The sequence below is a fragment of the Hylobates moloch genome, unplaced genomic scaffold, assembly GCF_009828535.3.
Source record: "Hylobates moloch isolate HMO894 unplaced genomic scaffold, HMol_V3 SCAFFOLD_8, whole genome shotgun sequence".
NCBI lineage: Eukaryota > Metazoa > Chordata > Mammalia > Primates > Hylobatidae > Hylobates > Hylobates moloch.
The window spans coordinates 53,755,987-53,778,238 of record NW_026652283.1 but is presented as its reverse complement, the minus strand read 5'-3'; the positions used below and the strand labels follow the sequence as shown (position 1 = coordinate 53,778,238).

General features: G+C 37.5%; 1 protein-coding gene across 5 annotated transcripts in view; it reads left to right on the top strand.

Moving 5' to 3' along the window:
- CEP350 (centrosomal protein 350) overlaps positions 1–22,252 on the top strand; it is a 168,221-nt gene that overhangs the window by 78,919 nt on the left and 67,050 nt on the right. For all 5 annotated transcript variants that reach the window (XM_032160857.2, XM_032160858.2, XM_032160862.2 and 2 more), the window contains exons 16-21: positions 2,025–2,245; positions 11,319–11,482; positions 15,564–15,674; positions 16,088–16,228; positions 17,455–17,591; positions 18,430–18,552. In XM_032160857.2, the coding sequence (XP_032016748.1) occupies positions 2,025–2,245; positions 11,319–11,482; positions 15,564–15,674; positions 16,088–16,228; positions 17,455–17,591; positions 18,430–18,552 (897 nt within the window). The remainder of the gene's footprint in view (positions 1–2,024; positions 2,246–11,318; positions 11,483–15,563; positions 15,675–16,087; positions 16,229–17,454; positions 17,592–18,429; positions 18,553–22,252) is intronic.

The window sequence follows — 22,252 nt, the reverse complement described above, 5'->3', positions numbered from 1 at the left end:
TTGAAGTGTTTTCACTGGGCTACCACAAACTATCTCATTTCTTTTGTCTATAAATGTCAGTTCTCATCTATTCATCCATTATTTCAGCACAGCTACTTAGCATCCTTATTGTCTTATTGTTTATTTCTTCCTCTCAACTTTTCTGCTGAACTTGCTAGACCACTCAGGCAGATTTTGAAATCTCACTCTCACTGATTATGGAGCTTGCGTACTGTTTTTTCTTTTCTTTCTAATATCGTATACGATGCACTTAGTCTGTTGCTTACAAATAGCCTTCAGTTGTTGCTAGCTATACAGTTCCTACTCATTTGTCCATATGACTTTTCATGTGTGCACTGGTTTTGTCTTGGAAATTGAGGCTATGAGAAGACACGCATTTATTTTTTCCTTTTAAAGTAACTTTGTGCTTTTTCTAGTACTATGACACATAAAGATTACCATTTTTAGTGCTTTCATTTTACAAATAATACCATTATTTCTGTGTTTAAAATTAAATTTTAAACATCATTAATACCATTATTTCTGTGTTTAAAATTAATTTTTTTTTCTTTGTCAGTGATTTTGGAATTTAGAAAACTTTACCTTTCCTTAAGAATTACTCTGATGATTTAACTTGACGAAATTTACAAAGTTAAACATTTCTTAATGAGATCCATAGCCAAATAAGTTTCACCAGTGCCCCATACTGCAATCTAGATTTCCCCTTCCCCACCCATGGAGATTCACAGGGATAAAATAATTGGAGGCTTTGATAAGGAGAAGTCCAGATTTTTCAAAAATTGTTTAACCTCTTTTTTTTTTTTTTTTTTTTTTTTATTCGGCTATAGTCACTCTTTGTCCCCAAGCTCTTTTGCTTTCTTTTTGGGAAAGCTTATTAACATTATTGGAAATATACTTTTAGAAATGCTAGTCTAGCTGAATTTTATCTGCAAAGCAAATATAAATTCATCTTATAAAACCCTAAGGTGAGGTGCAGAGTACTTTGTTTTGTTTGATGTTGTGTTTTAATTATTTAACAGAAATCTGTTAAAATGATCATTCTTTTTGTGTTTCATACATGAAATAGACTGTTAGAAATAGTATTTATCTAAAGTATTAATAGAAAATTAAGGGTCAAATAAACACATGAGTGCCTCTCAGGCCTACTTCTATTCAAGTATTTTTATGCTGGGTATAAGAGAAATTTTTACCTTTGAAAGCTATTTCATCATTTTATTAGAAGCTAAAAGCAAACTTGTTTCAGTATATTGGCAATATAACTGTGCTAAAATGCTTTATAGAGTATCTTTCAATAATTTATTCAGTAAATAAATATTCAGTGCAAGGCAACATGCTTGATGTTACAAGAAAGAATACCTTTAATGAGCTTACTTTTTCAAAGAAATGCTAGAAACATGCCTTGTATTGAATTAAATGCCTTAAGAGTTGTTACAAACTGTTATGTTACTTATTAGAAAGTTCAAGAAAGAGATGTAGTATTAAAAAGTAGATACAAAGAAATGAAGTATATTAAGTATTTAAAGATGGATAGGGTGAAAATTTTTTCTGTGATTCTTGGATCAACAAGAGAGTATAACAAAAGAATAGTTTTTGTCTTTTCTTACCTTTTAACATAAAATATTCTCTTTCAGAGATGTATTTTAAGACTCATATATGGCTCCAATTTTATTGCTGTAGAGTGTCTATTTTAGAAGACTTTGCTTCATGCTATAATGAGTGACTCATAATATATGTACACTGTAGAGGGAAGAGTTCAGTGCTAGTTTAATCAAGCTACTCCGTTTCCATTGTATTTAGGGCAGGGTTTTTGCCTTGCTTGTTCACCACTGTAATTCTAGCAATTAGAGGAATATTCATAGTCATTCATTCAGCATAGTGACTATATTAATGAATAAATGCCTAAATCACAACTTTTTAAAGCTAATGTTGATAAAGTTTTTTTATATGTTGTTCTTTTGAATTATTTAGCTGGTTTACAAAGTACTTTTCCTTCCTCTAATGTTTTTGTGGATCAAAACTTCTAGTGTCTCATCAGATAAGGGAAGATCTCAGAAAACTCCAACTTCTCCCCTGTCACCAAGTTCCCAGAAATCATTGCAGTTTGACCTTCCAGGAACTTCTTCAGAAAGATCTAAGTCGTCAGTAATGCCTCCAACTATAACAGGATTTAAGCCTAATGCAGCTCTCACTGATTTGAACCTGGCTGCCAGCAGAACAATGACAGAGAACGCAGCTCCAAAACCAGGTAAGTAGATCCATGGAATTGTGATTTTTAGAATATGATATGAAATTTTTTCTCTCAAAATTCCTTTTCTTTCAGTTGAGTCATAGAGAAATATTATTTCAAGTGAATATGATTACTTTTCAAGTATTAAAAACTGCAAGAAATTAAATATTGAAAAGCACAAGAGATTCAGTAATGTTGATTTTTTTCCCATCTTGTCAGCCAGCATTAGTCAAAACATATCTGAAAAATATGTCCCATATGTGCACTCCTGTTTATATGTATACGTATGTATGTATACACACATGTACGTGTGCACACATATAGAAGTAAAGTACATTATATAGGCATACCTTGTTTTATTGTGCATGGCTTTATTGCATTTCACAGATACTGCAGGATTTTTTTTGTTTTTTTTTTTAACAAATTAAAGGCTCATGGTATTGAACAAATTCATCAGTGCCATTTTTCCAGCAGCATGTGCTTACTTCGTGTCCCTCTGTCCACAATTTTGATAAATCTCTCAATATTTCAAGCTTTTCATTATTACTATAGCTGTTATGGTGATCTGCGATTAGCGATCTTTGATGTTCCTGTTGTATTAATAATTGTTTTAGGTGCCACCAACCATGTCCATTTAAGAGGGCAGACTTAGTGGATCGATGTTGTGTGTGTTCTGACGACTGCTCCACCAACTCACCCCTTTCCCCTTTTCAACCCTGCCTCTGGCCTCCTTATTCCCTGAGACACAATAATATTAAAATTAGGCCAATTACTAACCCTACAATGGTCTCTAAGTGTTCGTATGAAAGGAAGAGTCACATCTCTCACTTTAAATCAGAAGCTACAAATGATTAAGCTTAGTGATGAAGGGATGTCAAAAGCCAAGATATGCCAAAAGCTAGGCCTCTTGTGCCAGTTAGCCAAGTTGTGAATGCAAAGGAAAAGTTTTTGAAGGAATAGAAAGGTATCACATGAATGATAGATAAGAAAACAAAATAGCCTTATTGCTGATACGGAGAAAGTTTTAGGGACCGAGATAGAAGATCAAGCCAGTGGCATCTTTAAGCCAAAGCATAATCCAGAGCAAGACCCTAATACTCTTCAATTTTGTGAAACCTGAGAGAGGTGAGGAAGCTGCAAAAGAAAAATTGGAAGCTAGCAGAGGTTAAAGAAAGAAGCCATCTCTACAAAATAAAAGTGCAAGATGAAGCAACAAGTGCTGATGTAGAAGTGCAGCAAGTTATCCAGAAGATAATTGATGAAAGTGGCTACACTAAACAGATTTTCAACGTAGATGAAATAACCTTATGTTGGAAGAAAATGTCATCTAGGACTTTCATAGCTAGAGAGAAGTTAGTGCCTGGCTTCAAAGCTTCAAAGGATGAGCTGACTCTCTATTTATGGGTTAATACAGCTGAAGTTGAAGCCATTGCTCATTTACCATTCTGAAAATCCTAGAGTCCTAAAGAATTAAGCTAAATCTACTCTGCCTGTGTTGTATTAATGGAACAACAAAGCCTGAATGACAGCACATCTGCTTACAGCACTCAGGTTTACTGAGTATTCTAAGCCCACTGTTGAGACCTACTGCCCAGAAAAAAAAAAAAGATTTTTTTGAAGTGTTTTTTTCAAAATTTGAAAAAATATTTATTCCTGCTTATTGACAATGCACCTGGTCATCCAAGAGCTCTGATGGACATGAAAAAGGAGATTAATGTTTTTATGTCCCCTAACACAAAGTCCATTCTGTACCCATGGATCAAGTAGTAATTTCAACTTTTAAGTCTTATTATTTAAGAAATGCATTGTAGGGGTGGAGCCAAGATGGCCGAATAGGAACAGCTCCGGTCTACAGCTCCCAGCCTGAGCGACACAGAAGACGGGTGACTTCTGCATTTCCGTTTGAGGTACTGGGTTCATCTCACTAGGGAGTGCCAAACAGTGGGTGCAGGACAGTCGGTGAAGCGCACTGTGCGCGAGCCGAAGCAGGGCGAGGCATTGCCTCACTCGGGAAGCGCAAGGGGTCAGGGAGTTCCCTTTCCTAGTCAAAGAAAGGGGTAACAGACGGCACCTGGAAAATCGGGTCAGTCCCACCCTAATACTGCGCTTTTCCAACGGGCTTGGAAAACGACACACCAGGAGATTGTGTCCCGCACCTGGCTCGGAGGGTCCTATGCCCACGGAATCTCGCTGATTGCTAGCACAGCAGTCTGAGATGAAACTGCAAGGCGGCAGCGAGGCTGGGGGAGGGGCGCCCGCCATTGCCCAGGCTTGCTTAGGTAAATAAAGCAGCCAGGAAGCTTGAACTGGGTGGAGCCCACGACAGCTCAAGGAGGCCTGCCTGCCTCTGTAGGCTCCACCTCTGTAGGCTCCACCTCTGGGGGCAGGGCACAGACAAACAAAAATTCAGCAGGAACCTCTGCAGACTTAAATGTCCCTGTCTAACAGCTTTGAAGAGAGTAGTGGTTCTCCCAGCAGGCAGCTGGAGATCTGAGAACGGACAGACTGCCTCCTAGGGTCCCTGACCCCTGAGCAGCCTAACTGGGAGGCACCCCCCAGTAGGGACAGACTGACACCTCACTTGGCCAGGTACTCCTCTGAGACAAAACTTCCAGAGGAGCTATCAGACAGCTGAATTTGTGGTCTCAGGAAAATTCGCTGTTCTGCAGCCACTGCTGCTGACACTCAGCCAAACAGGGTCTGGAGTGGACCTCTAGCAAACTCCAACAGACCTGCACCTGAGGGTCCTGTCTGTTAGAAGGAAAACTAACAAACAGAAGGACATCCACACCAAAAACCCATCTGTACATCGCCATCATCAAAGACCAAAAGTAGATAAAACCACAAAGATGGGGAAAAAACAGAGCAGAAAAACTGGAAACTCTAAAAAGCAGAGCACCTCTCCTCCTCCAAAGGAACGCAGTTCCTCACCAGCAACGGAACAAAGCTGGACGGAGAATGACTTTGACGAGTTGAGAGAAGAAGGCTTCAGGCGATCAAACTACTCCGAGCTACGGGAGGAAATTCAAAACAATAGCAAAGAAGTCAAAAACTTTGAAAAAAAATTAGACGAATGGATAACTAGAATAACCAATGAAGAGAAGGGCTTAAAGAAGCTGATGGAGCTGAAAGCCAAGTTTCGAGAACTATGTGAAGATTGCAGAAGCCTTGGTAGCCGATGCGATCAACTGGAAGAAAGGGTATCAACGATGGAAGATGAAATGAATGAAATGAAGCGAGAAGGCAAGTTTAGAGAAAAAAGAATAAAAAGAAATGAACAAAGCCTCCAAAAAATTTGGAACTATGGGAAAAGACCAAATCTACGTCTGATTGGTGTACCTGAAAATGATGGGGAGAATGGAACCAAGTTGGAAAACACTCTGCAAGATATTATCCAGGAGAACTTCCCCAATCTAGCAAGGCAGGCCAGCATTCAGATTCAGGAAATACAGAGAACGCCACGAAGATACTCCTTGAGGAGAGCAACTCCAAGACACATAATTGTCAAATTCACCAGAGTTGAAATAAAGGAAAAAATGTTAAGGACAGCCAGAGAGAAAGGTCGGGTTACCCACAAAGGGAAGCCCATCAGACTAACAGCTGATCTCTCGGCAGAAACTCTACAAGCCAGAAGAGAGTGGGGGCCCATATTCAACATTCTTAAAGAAAAGAATTTTCAACCTAGAATTTCATATCCAGCCAAACTAAGCTTCATAAGTGAAGGAGAAATAACATACTTTACAGACAAGCAAACGCTGAGAGATTTTGTCGCCACCAGGCCTGCCCTAAAAGAGCTCCTGAAGGAAGCACTAAACATGGAAAGGAACAACCGGTACCAGCCACTGCAAAAACATGCCAAATTGTAAAGACCATCGAGGCTAGGAAGAAACTGCATCAACTAACGAGCAAAATAACCAACTAACATCATAATGACAGGATCAGATTCACACGTAACAATATTAACTTTAAATGTAAATGGGCTTATAATAATAAAAAAAAAAATACCCTAAAACCTAAATTATATAAAAAAAAAAAAAGTAAATGGGCTAAATGCTCCAATTAAAAGACACAGACTGGCAAACTGGATAAGGAGTCAAGACCCATCAGTGTGCTGTATTCAGGAAACCCATCTCACGTGCAGAGACACACATAGACTCAAAATAAAAGGATGGAGGAAGATCTATCAAGCAAATGGAAAACAAAAAAAGGCACGGGTTGCAATCCTAGTCTCTGATAAAATAGACTTTAAACCAACAAAGATCAGAAGAGACAAAGCTATTACATAATGGTAAAGGGATCAATTCAACAAGAAGCGCTAACTATCCTAAATATATATGCACCCAACACAGGAGCACCCAGATTCCTAAAGCAAGTCCTGAGTGACCTACAAAGGGACTTAAACTCCCACACAATAATAATGGGAGATTTTAACACCCCACTGTCAACATCAGACAGATCAACGAGACAGAAAGTTAACAAGGATATCCAGGAATTGAACTCAGCTCTGCACAAAGTGGACCTAAAAGACATCTACAGAACTCTCCACCCCAAATCAACAGAATATACATTTTTTTCAGCACTACACCACACCTATTCCAAAATTGACCACATAGTTGGAAGTAAAGATCTCCTCATCAAATGTAAAAGAACAGAAATTATAACAAACTGTCTCTCAGACCACAGTGCAATCAGACTAAAACTCAGGATGAAGAAACTCACTCAAAACCGCTCAACTACATGGAAACTGAACAACCTGCTCCTGAATGACTACTGGGTACATAATGAAATGAAGGCAGAAATAAAGATGTTCTTTGAAACCAACGAGAACAAAGACACAACATACCAGAATCTCTGGGACACATTCAAAGCAGTGTGTAGGGGGAAATTTATAGCACTAAATGCCCACAAGAGAAAGCAGGAAAGATCCAAAATTGACACCCTAACATCACAATTAAAAGAACTAGAAAAGCAAGAGCAAACACATTCAAAAGCTAGCAGAAGGCTAGAAATAACTAAAATCAGAGCAGAACTGAAGGAAATAGAGACACAAAAAACCCTTCAAAAAATTAATGAATCCAGGAGCTGATGTTTTGAAAAGATCAACAAAATTGATAGACCGCTAGCAAGACTAATAAAGAAGAGAGAAGAATCAAATAGATGCCATAAAAAATGAAAAAGGGGATATCACCACCGATCCCACAGAAATACAATCTACCATCAGAGAATACTACAAACACCTCTACGCAAATAAACTAGAAAATCTAGAAGAAATGGATAAATTCCTCGACAAATACACCCTCCCAAGACTAAACCAGGAAGAAGTTGAATCTCTGAATAGACCAATAACAGGCTCTGAAATTGTGGCAATAATCAACAGCTTACCAACCAAAAATTGTCCAGGACCTGATGGATTCACAGCCGAATTCTACCAGAGATACAAGGAGGAACTGGTACCATTCCTTCTGAAACTATTCCAATCGATAGAAAAAGAGGGAATCCTCCGTAACACATTTTATGAGGCCAGCATCGTCCTGATACCAAAGCCTGGCAGAGACATAACCAGAAAGAATTTCAGACCAATATCCTTGATGAACATTGATGCAAAAATCCTCAATAAAATACTGGCAAACCAAATCCAGCAGCACACCAAAAAGCTTATCCACCATGATCAAGTGGGCTTCATCCCTGGGATGCAAGGCTGTTTCAACATACGCAAATCAATAAATGTAATCCAGCATATAAACAGAACCAAAGACAAAAACCACATGATTATCTCAATAGATGCAGAAAAGCCTTTGACAAAATTCAACAACCCTTCATGCTAAAAATTCTCAATAAATTAGGTATTGATGGGACATATCTCAAAATAATAAGCGCTATCTATGACAAACCCACAGCCAATATCATACTGAATGGGCAAAAACTGGAAGCATTCCCTTTGAAGACTGGCACAAGACAGGGATGCCCTCTCTCACCACTCCTATTCAACATAGTGCTGGAAGTTCTGGCCAGGGCAATCAGGCAGGAGAAGGAAATAAAGGGTATTCAATTAGGAAAAGAGGAAGTCAAATTGTCCCTGTTTGCAGATGACATGATTGTATATCTAGAAGACCCCATTGTCTCAGCCCAAAATCTCCTTAAGCTGATTAGCAACTTCAGCAAAGTCTCAGGATACAAAATCAATGTACAAAAATCACAAGCATTCTTATACACCAATCACAGACAAACAGAGAGCCAAATCATGAGTGAACTCCCATTCATAATTGTTTCAAAGAGAATAAAATACCTAGGAATCCAACTTACAAGGGATGTGAAGGACCTCTTCAAGGAGAACTACAAACCACTGCTCAATGAAATCAAAGAGGATACAAACAAATGGAAGAACATTCCATGCTCATGGGTTGGAAGAATCAATATCGTGAAAATGGCCATACTGCCCAAGGTAATTTATAGATTCAATGCCATCCCCATCAAGCTACCAATGACTTTCTTCACAGAATTGGAAAAAACTACTTTAAAGTTCATATGGAACCAAAAAAGAGCCCGCATCGCCAAGTCAATCCTAAGCGAAAAGAACAAAGCTGGAGGCATCATGCTACCTGACTTCAAACTATACTACAAGGCTACAGTAACCAAAACAGCATGGTACTGGTACCACAACAGAGACATAGATCAATGGAACAGAACAGAGCCCTCAGAAATAATGCCGCATATCTACAACTATCTGATCTTTGACAAACCTGACAAAAACAAGAAATGGGGAAAGGATTCCCTATTTAATAAATGGTGCTGGGAAAACTGGCTAGCCATATGTAGAAAGCTGAAACTGGATCCCTTCCTTAGACCTTATACAAAAATTAATTCAAGATGGGTTAAAGACTTACATGTTAGACCTAAAACCATAAAAACCCTAGAAGAAAACCTAGGCAATACCATTCAGGACATAGGCATGGGCAAGGACTTCATGTCTAAAACACCAAAAGCAATGGCAACAAAAGCCAAAATTGACAAATGGGATCTAATTAAACTAAAGAGCTTCTGCACAGCAAAAGAAACTACCATCAGAGTCAACAGGCAACCTACAGAATGGGAGAAAATTTTTGCAACCTACTCATCTAACAAAGGGCTAATATCCAGAATCTACAATGAACTCAAATTTACAAGAAGAAAACAAACAACCCCATCAAAAAGTGGGCAAAGGACATGAACAGACACTTCTCAAAAGAAGACACTTATGCAGCCAAAAAACACATGAAAAAATGCTCATCATCACTGGCCATCAGAGAAATGCAAATCAAAACCACAATGAGATAACATCTCACACCAGTTAGAATGGCCATCATTAAAAAGTCAGGAAACAACAGGTGCTGGAGAGGATGTGGAGAAATAGGAACACTTTTACACAGTTGGTGGGACTGTAAACTAGTTCAACCATTGTGGAAGTCAGTGTGGCGATTCCTCAGGGATCTAGAACTAGAAATACTATTTGACCCAACCACCCCATTACTGGGTATATACCCAAAGGACTATAAATCATGCTGCTATAAAGACACATGCACACGTATGTTTATTGTGGCACTATTCACAATAGCAAAGACTTGGAACCAACCCAAATGTCCAACAGTGATAGACTGGATTAAGAAAATGTGGCACATATACACCATGGAATATTATGCAGTCATAAAAAATGATGAGTTCATGTCCTTTGTAGGGACATGGATGAAACTGGAAACCATCATTCTCAGTAAACGATTTCAAGGACAAAAAACCAAACACCGCATGTTCTCGCTCATAGGTGGGAATTGAACAGTGAGAACAATGAGGACACAGGAAGGGGAACATCACACTCTGGGGACTGTTGTGGGGTGGGGGGAGGGGGGAGGGACAGCATTAGGAGATATACCTAATGCTAAATGACGAGTTAATGGGTGCAGCAAACCAACATGGCACATGGATACATATGTAACAAACCTGCACATTGTGCACATGTACCCTAAAACCTAAAGTATAATAATAAAATAAAAAATAATAGTAAAGAAATGCATTGTGTAAGGCTATAGCTGCCATAGATACTGATTCCTCTGCTGATTTGGGCAAAGTAGATTGATCACCTTCTGGAAAGGATTCACTATTCTAGATGCCCTTAAAAACGTTTGTGATTCATGGAAGGAGATCAAAATATGAGCATTAACAGGAGCTTGGAAGAAGTTGATTCCAGCCCTCATGGATGACTTTGAGGGGTTCAGAACTTCAGTGGAGGAAATAACTGCAGATACGGTGGAAATAGCAAGAGAACTAGAATTATAATTGGATCCTGAAGATGTTACTGAATTGCTGCAGTCTCATGACAAAAGTTGAATGGATGAGTAGTTGCTTCTTATGCATGAGCAAAGAAAGTGATTTCTTGGGATGGAATCTACTCTTAGTGAAATGACAGTAATTATGTAAATATTACATAAACTTTAATTGATAAAGCAGTGGCAGGGTTTGAGAGGATTATCTCCAGTTTTGAAAGAGGTTCTACAGAAAGTGGGTCAAATGCTACCAAACAGCATTACATGCTCCAGAGAAATCTTTTGTGAAAGCAAGAGTCAATCGATGCAGTAAACTTCATTATTGTCTTATTTTAAGAAGTTGCCACAGTCACTCCAACCTTCAGCAACCACCATGATCAGTCAGTAGCTATCAACATTGAGGTACGAACTTCCACCAGCAAAAAGGTTAGGACTTGCTGAAGGCTCAGATGATTATTAGCATTTTTTAGCAATACAGTATTTTTAAATTAAAGTATGTACATTTTTTTAGACATAATGCTATTGCACACTTACTAGACTACAGTATAGTGCAAATGTAACTCTTATATGCACTGGTAAACCAAAAAATTTGTGTGACTTGCTTTACTCTGTTATTTACTTTATTCCTTTGGTCTGGAACTGAACCTACAGTATCTCCAAGGTATTCCTGTACTGAGTCCCAGTTTTTTCTACAAAGGAAAGCAAAGTTGATTTTGGCTCTTAAAATGACAGATTTTAGAAATCTGAGGTGTAATTTCATGTTAACTTTTCCATTTGACCATTGTCATGCCTTCCAGGTTCTAAGCGCTTTTCTCCTGCTGGCCTCCATCATCGTATGGCAGCAGAACTCAGTTATCTGAACGCCATTGAGGAGTCGGTGCGCCAACTGTCAGATGTAGAAAGAGTTAGAGGCATTTCACTTGCTCAGCAGGAGAGTGTGTCTCTAGCTCAGATAATAAAGGTATTTTTGGAGTTTTTTAGCTTTCTGTGGTTTTTCTTTTTTCTTTGCTATTTAAAATAGTCTTAATGATGACTTAAACTAGTGTGCCAAATAGAAAAAAATAGTCTGCCATATAGCACCTATAAATAAATAGTCCTGGGAAAAATCTGTCAAGACACTAAAAAGATACAGTGTTTGGCAGCAGAACAATAATAAAATCATTCTCTCTTAAATACTTTGTTTTCCATGTTTTCTGCTTTGTTTAGTTGACGGTATAAAAATCATCTAGTCAAACATTCTTAATATTTTCTCTTTTCATTGATAGGTGAGAGAATACTGAGGGTTTTTGTTTTTTTTTAAGCTTTATTTGTACCAAAAAGAGAAGTTTCTGAGATCCGGGTGTTTGATAAAGCCGGGATATTGTGGATTTTTCCTTAGCAAACAAAAATCTAGAGACGGTCTAAGTACTCTTCCCTTAGTGGAGATGCTTTAAACAACAACAACAACAGAAAAACCCCTGAGTTATTACTTACATAGTATAAAATACACAGATTTAAAGTGTACAATTTTGATGAGGGTTTTTTTTTTGTTTTTTTATTTTTTTTTTATTTTTTTGAGACAGAGTCTCACTGTTGCCCAGGCTGGAGTGCAGTGGCATGATCTCGGCTCACTGCAAGCTCTGCTTCCCAGGTTCACGCCATTCTCCTGGCTCAGCCTCCAAAGTAGCTGGGACTACAGGCGCCCGCCACAATGCCCGGCTAATTTTTTGTATTTTTAGTAGAGACAGGGTTTCACCGTGTTAGCCAGGATGGTCTCAATCTCCTGACCTCGTGAACCACCCGCCTCGGCCTCCCGAAGTGCTGGGATTACAGGCGTGAGCCACTGCGCCTGGCCCAGTTTTGGTGAGTTTTGACCAGTGTATATACCTATGTAAGAACCACCCTAATCAAGATAATAGAACCCTTACATTGTTACCCTAGAAGGTTGACTCATGCCCATTTTCAATTACTCCCGCTTCCCAAAGGCAATTACTGTTCTGATTTCTAGCACCATAGTTTATTTTTGCCTGTTCCAGAACTTTGTATAAAAGGAAGTGTACTTTGAACTCTGTGTTTAGCTTATTTTATTCAATATCAATTTAAGATTTATCCATGTTGTTTTATCAGTAGTTTTTTTTTTTTTTTTGCTGAGTAATATTCCATTAATATCACAATTTGTTTATCAGTTTTCCTATTGATGTACATTTAGATTATTTCCAGTTTTTAGCTATTGTGAATATTCCTGCTATGAGCATTTTTAAACAACTCTATGCATGCTACATATGTTTTCATTTTTCTTGTATAAGTACCTAGGAGTGGAATTGCTTGGGTCAAGTATATGAAACTTTGTAAGAAACTGCCATACAGTTTTCCAAAATGGTTGTAACATTTTACACTCTTGTAATATATAGGAGAATGCCAGTTGTCTGTATCCCTGCTATCATTTGGTATTATCAGTCTTTTATTTCAATCATTCTCTTGAGTATGAAGTAGTATCTCATTGTGGTTGTAATGTGCATTTCTCTTATTACTGACGAGACTGATTGTCTTTTTGTGTATTTATTGAGCATTCTTTTATGAATATCTGTTCAAATCTTTTACCCCATTCATTATGGGGTTGTCTTTTTAATTACTGATTTATAGGAGTTCTTCATATATTCTGGAAACAAGTCCTTTTCAGATGTATTGGAAATATTGTATTCTAGGTCTTGGCTTATCTTTTCACTTTTTAAACTGTGTCTCTTGAGGAATAGAAGTTTTAAATTTTGATGAAATCCAGTTTTTAGTTTCTTTCTTTTGTGGTAGAACCTTTAATTTTCTAAGAAATCTTTGGGCTGACTGTGGTGGCTCACGCCTGTTATCCCAGGACTTTTTGGGAGGCCAAGGCAGACAGCTCACTTAAGCTTAGGAGTTCAAGACCAGCCGGGGCAACATGGCGAAACCCGTCTCTACTATGAATACAAAAATTAGCCATCCACGGTGGCGTATGCCTGTAGTCCCAGCTACTTGTGGCGGGTTGAACGTGGTGGGGGGTGTGGGGGAGGTGGTGGCGGTTGGCTGAGGCAGGAGAATCGCTTGAGTCTGGGAGGCAGAGGTTGCAGTAAGCCAAATTGTGCCATTGGACTCCAGAGTGAAACCCTGTCTCAAAAAAAAAAAAAAGAAAGGAAGGAAGGTTGGGAGGGAGAGAGGGAGGGGAGGGGAGGGGAGGAGGGGAAAAGGGGAGGGAGGGGAGGGAGGAGAAGGATAGGAGAGAAGGGAAAGAAAGAAATCCTACCCTAAGATACTAAGATATCTTAACATTCTCTTACATTTTTTTCCAAAAGCTTTATAATTTTAGCTTTCATATTTAAGTGTGTAATCCTTCTCAAGTTAATTTTTGGATTTGATGTGAGGAAGAGAGTCAAAGTTTATTTTTCCCTAATATGGATATTCAGTTGTTCCAGCACCATTTTATTAAAAAGACTTAAATTACCTTGGTGCCTTTATCAGTGATTAAGTAATCAATTATGTGTGGATCTATTTCTAGACTCATTTTCCATTAATCTATATCCATAATGTCAGTACCATATTGTCTTTATTACTATGGCTTTTTAGTGAGTCTTGAAATCAAGATATAATTCCTCCCACTTTGTTTCTTTTTTTCAAAGATGATTTTGGCTATTCTAGGTTTTTTGCATTTCCGTGTAACTTTTAGAATCAGTTTGTTAGTTTCAACAACAACAACAACAACAACAAAAAGCCTGATAGGATTTTGATTAGAATGGTATTGAATCTATAGGTTAGTCAGTCTGGGGAGAATTCACATCTTAACAGTGTTGCCTTTTCTAGTTCATGAACATGATATATTTTTCTATTTATTTAAATCTTTGAATATTTCTCTCATCAGTATTTCATTGTAGAGGTCTTATACATTTTAAAATTTATTCCCAAATGTTTTATGGTTTTTGATGCTAAAAATTTTTTTTCAGTTTCCTTTTCCATTTGTTCTTCCCAAAACACCTGTCAGACAGTTCTTGGTGTGGGACTGTTCCCATACTTTGCAGAGATCCCATCATTCCTGCCCTGCCTTCCACTAAATAACAGTAGTGTTGTCCAGTCATTGTGACAGTAGAAACTCTGGACATTTCCAGATGTTGCCTGGTAGAGGGTGGGGAGGGGCTAATGCCAACTTTGTTGAGAGTCACTGTATTGAGGAAATGACCCCATTGTAGTGGAGGGCCATCCCGACCTTGAAATCTGAGTCAGCACTGAGTTTTTCTGCCACTTTAGAAATACATTGTAATTCTGGGTTTCCGGATTTGGGCAGAGCATTACCATAGCCTTACATACAGCCTTACCACCATTTTTTGTTTTTTTGTTTTGTTTTGTTCTAATTAAAAAAAAAATAGAGATGGGGAGGTGGTCTCACTATGTTGACCAGGCTGGTCTTGAACTCCTGGCCTCAAGTGATCCTCCCATCTTGGCCTCCCAAAGTGCTGGGATTGCAGACATGAGCCATTGTGCCCAGCCCTTACCACCTTTTGAAAACCTCTATTATTTAGCACTATTTCAAAGGAGATGAAAAAAAATATATATATATATATATATTTATAGATAACATTATGTGGAATAGTGGTAAGAAAGGGTCCTGGTGACAAGGAAACCTTATATGGGGACATCATTTTTTAATGAAACTACTACTTCAAAGTCAAAATGAAAGAATCATAAAATTGTGATATGTGAGGCATTATTTTTATTTTTACACATAGGACATTTTTTTATCGCTTGTAAAAACTTGGGTGCTATGGCCTTTGCTTTCTAAACGGCTTTTTGGTATTAATTCTTAGTCCTGTATGCCCTGGAAATTTTTTATATTACTACATTATTTGGCATATGGGAGGTGATCGTTAAGTATTTTGATAAATGGTAAGTGGCTGTTGACTATTATTTTTACTATCTTTCCTTTTGGTTCTAATTAGTTGCTTCAAATGATTTGTATTAGTAAGATAGCATTGTGTGTGTTATAGTCACTGTGTTAAAATAGTTTAGTATCTGAGAATTAACATTTGACCATTACTTTGAAGGCACAACAGCAACGCCATGAAAGAGACTTGGCCCTCTTGAAACTGAAGGCCGAACAGGAGGCTCTGGAGAGTCAGAGACAATTAGAAGAAACCCGAAACAAAGCAGCTCAGGTAACTTATTTTGCAGCAGGTTCTTGTTTTTTAAACCTAAATTTGTACCTTAGAAATTACTTCAGTGTTCATTTAATTATATAGGAGAAAAAAATATGTATATAAATAATAAAGTTTTAGTACTTTTTATGGGATAATTCCATGTAATTCGATTTTTGTTACAACCTTGTGAAATAAATTGTCAAGACTCATTTCCAATTTAGGGAAGTGGCAACTGAGGTACATTGCATTTATTTATCCACAGATACAGTAACTTGTGAACAGTGGAGTTAAGACTTAAACCATGAAATCCAGATTGTAGTAAAGTGTTTTTTACTACGAATAAGACATGAAATAAATTTATAAATTAAAATTAATTCAGGAGGAGGGGGAGATTAAAACATAACTTCTTTTTAAACCCCTTTTATTTAAAGGTCCATGCAGAATCATTACAGCAGGTGGTTCAATCACAACGGGAAGTAACTGAAGTCCTGCAGGAAGCAACGTGTAAAATAGCAGCTCAGCAGTCAGAGACCGCTCACCTCACCACAGATGCAGCACGTCAAATCTGTGAGGTAGGTACCACTGAGAACCCTTCTCTTTTTAGTTCTTTTTAGTCAATCTGAGTAACTTTGATCTTCAAGTAATGGGTTTCTAATATCTTAGCAAATGCATACTTTGAATTAGTGACTTTTAGTGGGGGCCATACCCTATTGAAATAAGAGGCACCATTGATTGGAGTGTGTTGTACATGTGAATGTTATAGAGGCAGAAAAAAGATGAAGAGCTCTAAATTTCTGTCCTCTGGTAAGCTTTTTAGAAAAGTATCAACTTTATTGATGTATAATTTATAAACAATAAAATATACCCATTTTAAGTATGCAGTTTGGTGAGTTTTCTCACACACACACATCTCCCTATAACCATCACCACAATCCAGAAATAGCATATTTCCTCATGTCTCTTTGCAACCAGTCCCTAATCTCAGTCCTGGGGAACCACCGATCTGCTTTGGGTGAAGATGTTTCATTTTTACCCAGAATAATATTAGTTACTGTCTTTTCTTTTCTATAACAGGGGTATAGCCCAAAGTAGTTTTATTGCTGTCTCTACATAGGATATCACAATTCATAATTGATGCAGTTTCACTTTATTTTAGCAGTTACAATTTTTTTAAACCAAAAGTTAGTACTATTTGTAAAATGACTTGGTTATTGGAAATCCATGAACGTACTATATGTTGGGTACTGTGGAGTTGTACATTTTGGTATAAAATTGAGTCTCCTTTCTCAAGAAAATTTTAATGTAGACAACTTTAACAAAGATTTCAAAACACTTTAAGTCATTAGTAAAAGGAATAGCTCAAAGTAGTGCTTGAACAAATACCGAATGAATACTACATGCAGCACTTGCAGTAGTGGTTAAGAATAGGGAAAATGTACTTCACCTGTTGGTCAGCAAAGAGTTAGAAAAGAAGTAGTAATTAAATTGATTCTTGAAGGAAGATTTAATTTTTGGCTTATTACTGCTTATGTTATGCTTTAAGGTTTTCTGTCTAATTCATAGATTGTTATAGCTAGGTGAAACCATAGAAATCATGTAGTCTAACTCTGTTTTTATAAGATGAAGCTGTTGAGACTTAAAGAGGCTAAATGACTTGTCCACAGTATTTCATCTATTAGTGGCAGAATTTGCTTGTTCTCAAGTCAGTGACCTTTCTTTCCAAGACACTATGCTCCTTCTCAGTTCTCTGACTTTACCTTTTAATACATTTGCCTTTCTTGTGTGTGTTCATGTTTAGATGGCAGAGTTGACTAGAACTCATATCTCAGATGCTGTCATGGCTTCAGGAGCTCCCCTTGCAATACTATATGACCACAAACGGCAACACCTTCCAGACTTCGTGAAACAGCTGAGGACCAGAACTGAAACAGATAGGTTAATATTCATTCATTCAGCAAATATATAATGACTGTCTGTTAGGTTAATATTCATTCAGCAAATATGTAATGAGTATTTGTTGTTATAGGCACTGTTCTTGGTTGAGAATACAGTTATGGGCATAGTCTAGTAGGGAAGGTAAACATTACTCAAATATTCAGTTAAGTGAATGAATACTTATACACTGATTTAAGTGTTATGAAAGAAGGGAACACATGTCTCAGAGATATGTAACATAGGAATTTGAATAGCCTGGGGGTGCCAGCAGGTCAGAGAAGGCTTTCCTGAGGAAATAAAGCTTGTGGTGCAATCTAATGGATGAGGAGTTAGTAATGTAAAGGAGGTAAAGAATAGGTAGATCAAAGGCCCTGAAGGAAGAAGGAACATGGCATATTTAAGAAAAGAAATAAAGACCATTGTGGCTGGAGGCAGAGAGCAAAGAAAATGGTATGAGATGATGCAGGGATCAGATCAAGGTATAGGACCTTGCAGACTTAGGATTTTGGAGTTTATTCTAGGAGCAATGAAGTCATTAAAGAGATTCTTTTTGGTGGGACTGGGTGACATTACCATATTTGTGTGTGTGTGTGTGTTTTTCTTAATCATATTTTGACTGTCTCTAATTCATAGATTTTAAGTCTCTGTTTACATTCATTGATACTAGGAGTGACTTGTGTTTACTTTCTTAGTAAAACAGAAGATATTCTTTGATGTGTTGTAAGTTATTTTATAGTATCTATTCAAGATTTTCTCTCATATTACTATTAAGCAATACTTAAAATCCTTCTGTTATTAGAGACTTTGAATGTTTAATCAGTTTTTATTTTATTTGTAGGAAAAGTCCATCTGTTTTACTCTCTCGGAGTAAAGAAGGGACCCTTGACTCAAAGCATCAGAAGTATTCCGCTTCATATGATAGTTATTCTGAGTCTTCAGGATACAAGAATCATGATAGAAGGTGAAGACAATTTGATTTCTTTGTCAGTACAGTTTAGTAGACTCTGAAAAATGGCTTAAAATTGCTTTCTTTGATTTCTTAATCTTGTTTATTTAAATAGAACAGTGTGTGCCCTTCAAAGTGCTGGCTCCCCTAATTAGCCAATTTACAAAATAGTTGGTCCATGTAATAATGTAACTACTGTTCCTTGAGAACCTACATTGTACAAGCATTGTATAAATTGTTCTTCCTGCACTTAATATTCACAGCAGCCTTCCAAGGCAGATGGTGTTATCCTTATAGGTTAGAAAACTGAGGCTCATGGAGATGTTAAGAAACCCATTCAAGGTCACATAAATAATGATACATTTAAGGAATTGCACCTTAATTTATCTGCCTTCAAAGGCTGTGTTTATTGCACATTTCCTTGCTGACATTCATATTTCTTGATGTTACAAATTTTTATTGTTATAAAAAATATTGAATAGGCCAGGCACAGTGGCTCACGCCTGTGATTCCAGGCCGAAGTGGGAAGATCACCTGAGGTCAGGAGTTCAAGACCAGCCTGACCAACATGGCAAAGCCTCATCTCTCCTAAAAAAACAAAAATTAGCCACGCGTGGTGGCGTGTGCCTGTAATCCCAGCTACTCAGGAGGCTGAGGCATGAGAATCTCTTGAACTAAGGAGGCAGAGGTTGCAATGAGCCAAGATCGCACCACTGCACTCCAGCCTGGGTGACAGAGTGAGACTCCATCTCAAAAGAAAAAAAAAAATTGAATAGCTTGTCATTGGTAGTTGGTGTGATATGAATGGCTATAGCTTTCAATTATGGTTCCATCTTGGGATTAGAAGATTTTAGAGGCTACTTTCCAGCATTTTTATAGGTAACATACTGACATTGTCAAGTATAGTAAAACCCCAATTTAAAAAATTAAATCATGAAACTAAAAGACATGAAAATGTGGGAAAAGTACCAAAAGTTATTGAGTAGCTATTATGTCTCTGAAACTATCTGACTTTCATTTAACCTTTACTGACACCTTCACTGAAACTTCATGTAAACCATCATCTGGATTACTATGGTGAACTCCTAATACTTGTCCTCATCCTCTAATCTTTCTCCACTGTATTCATTAGCCACATGGTAACCAGAGTGATTTTTCTAAAATTTCTAGCCAATTTGGTTATTCACCTATTTGAAATCTTCAGTATTCCCTCAGAATATTCAAATTAAGGTCTAAATTATTTAGCCTGGCATAAAACTTTCTTTATAATTGAGCCTTTGGTCCATCCCTAGCCCCATCTCTTGGCATTTCCTCTCTTACTATACTCCACTCATTCTATGTCCAGTTCTCTAGAAGAACCGTGCTGTCTGTCTTCTGTGCCATTGCATGTGATATACCTTCTCTCCAGACCATCCCCCATCTCATTTAGTTTACTTTTGCTTACCTTTCAAGAATCAGTGCTATCCCCTGTCTGCTTTAGCTCTCACCTAAGTGTTCTCCTACAGCACTATGAGTATAGCTGTGATAGTCTTGACCACCCTATGTGTATATGTTTCTTTGTTAGTCAGTTACATTCTACACTAGAAGCTCTTTGAGGGCTTCGTTTTCATCACCCCAGAAAGAAATTCAGTAACCATTAGCAGTTACTCCCTATACCCTCCTCTGGCAACCACTAATCTATTTCCTATCTCCGTTCTCTATGGATTTGCCTATTCTGGATTTTTTATATAAATGGCATCATTACAGGATGTGGCCCTTTGTAACTGACTTCTTTCACTTAGCATGATGTTTTCAAGTTTCATGCATGTTGTAGCATGTATCACTACTTTGTTTATATGGCCAAGTTATATTCTGTTGCATGGATATCCCACATTTTATTTATCCATTCATCAATTGGTGGACATTTGGGTTGTTTCCACTTGTTAACTATTATAAGTAATGCTGTGAACATTCACGTATAACCTTTTGTGTGGATATGTTTTCATTTCTCTTGAGTATATATTTAGGAATGGAATTGCTAGGTAATGTAAGGTAGCTGTATGTTTAAATTTTTGAAGAACTGCAAAACTATTTTCCAAAGTAACTGCAGCATTTTATACTATTTTCCCACCACGTAAAATCTTTCTACAATCCTCACCAATGCTTGTTGTCTTTTTTATTATAGCCATCTTAGGGGGGACCATGCATACTTGTATCACCACAACTTAGCAAAGTACCTAGCACACAGTAGGCAATCTACTACAAGTTTATTGAGTGAATGATTAGCATATAACTACTAATTGGTAGAATTGGGATTCAACCCCATGTCCTTCTGACTTGAAAGTCCCTTACTGTGTGCTGCATTACATCTTTTACCTTATTGCTTCATTAGAAGATTTACGTTTTCAAAAACTTATTAAACCAAACAATTGCATTATATTCTGATAAGTACTGTCATAGAAATAAACACAAAAAAACAATATGAACACAGGGACAGAAGTGACCAAAGCTTCCTTGAGAGTTGGGGTGGGGTCCATGCAGTTTCTCAGAAATAACACTTGAACTGATTTCTTGAATTCCATAGGTCGTTAGGCAGACACAGCAGCAAGGGCATTTTGGAAGAGGAAATAAGCATGTGCTGAGGATCCTAAGTATATTAACCTGGCTTGTGTAATGAATAAATAAACCAAGAAATGTAAGGAGGAGAAAGCTCGGGGGAATATATGTTTCGTTTCTTGGCTGAGGAATAGTCAAAATCAGAAGTTCACATGGCATTTCAATACTTGAACCTTAAAATCAAGGGAAGGGCAAAGATAGTGATACAAATTTGAGGCTCACTCTAAATGATAGTAGTTGAAGTTATGGTTAAGATTGCCCAAGGAGAATATGTAATATAAAAGAGAAAGAGGGCCGGCATGGTGGCTTACATCTGTAATCCCAGCACTTTGGGAGACCGAGGCGGGTGGATCATCTGAGGTTAGGAGTTCGAGACCAGCCTGGCCAACATGGCGAAGCCCCATCTCTACTAAAAATACAAAAAAAAAAAAAATTAGCCAGGTGTTGTGGCACGTGCCTGTAATCCTAGCTACTCGGGAGGCTGAGGCAGGAGAATCTCTTGAATCCAGGAAGTGGAGGTTGCAGTGAACCAAGTCGTGCCACTGCACTCCAGCCAGGGCGACAGAATGAAACTCCTCAAAAAAAAAAAAAAAAAAAAAAAAAAAAAAAAGATAGAAAAGGACCAAAACAAAACCATCAATTTAAGGAAAGACAGAAAAATTTAAAGCAAATGAAAGAAACAAGGAAAGCTTGTTAGAGAGGTGGGAAAAGCAGATGAGAGTAAAATCATAGGATATAAGAAGGGAGAGCTCTTTTATTTAACATTTAATTTTGACATGATTTCAAGCTTATAGAAAAGTTGCAAGAATAATAGAAAGTCCTCAAATATCTTTCATCCAGATTATCCTAACATTTTACTACATTTTATTTAGCAAGTAGAGCTTTTAAAGAAGGAAATATGGTCAACATCTAATATTGCAAAGCAATAAATTATCTACTGGATTTGGCAATTCAAAGTATAGATTAAGCTTATTTAGAACAGTTTTAGTAGAGCAGTTGGGATGGAAGCAGATTGTGATAAATTGTGATGTTAATGAAAAGTAAAGAAGTGGAAACAGTTAGTAGTAGCTCCCTTTCCCAGAAGTTTGATTTTGAAATGAAAGGAAAAAAGGGAGTGATA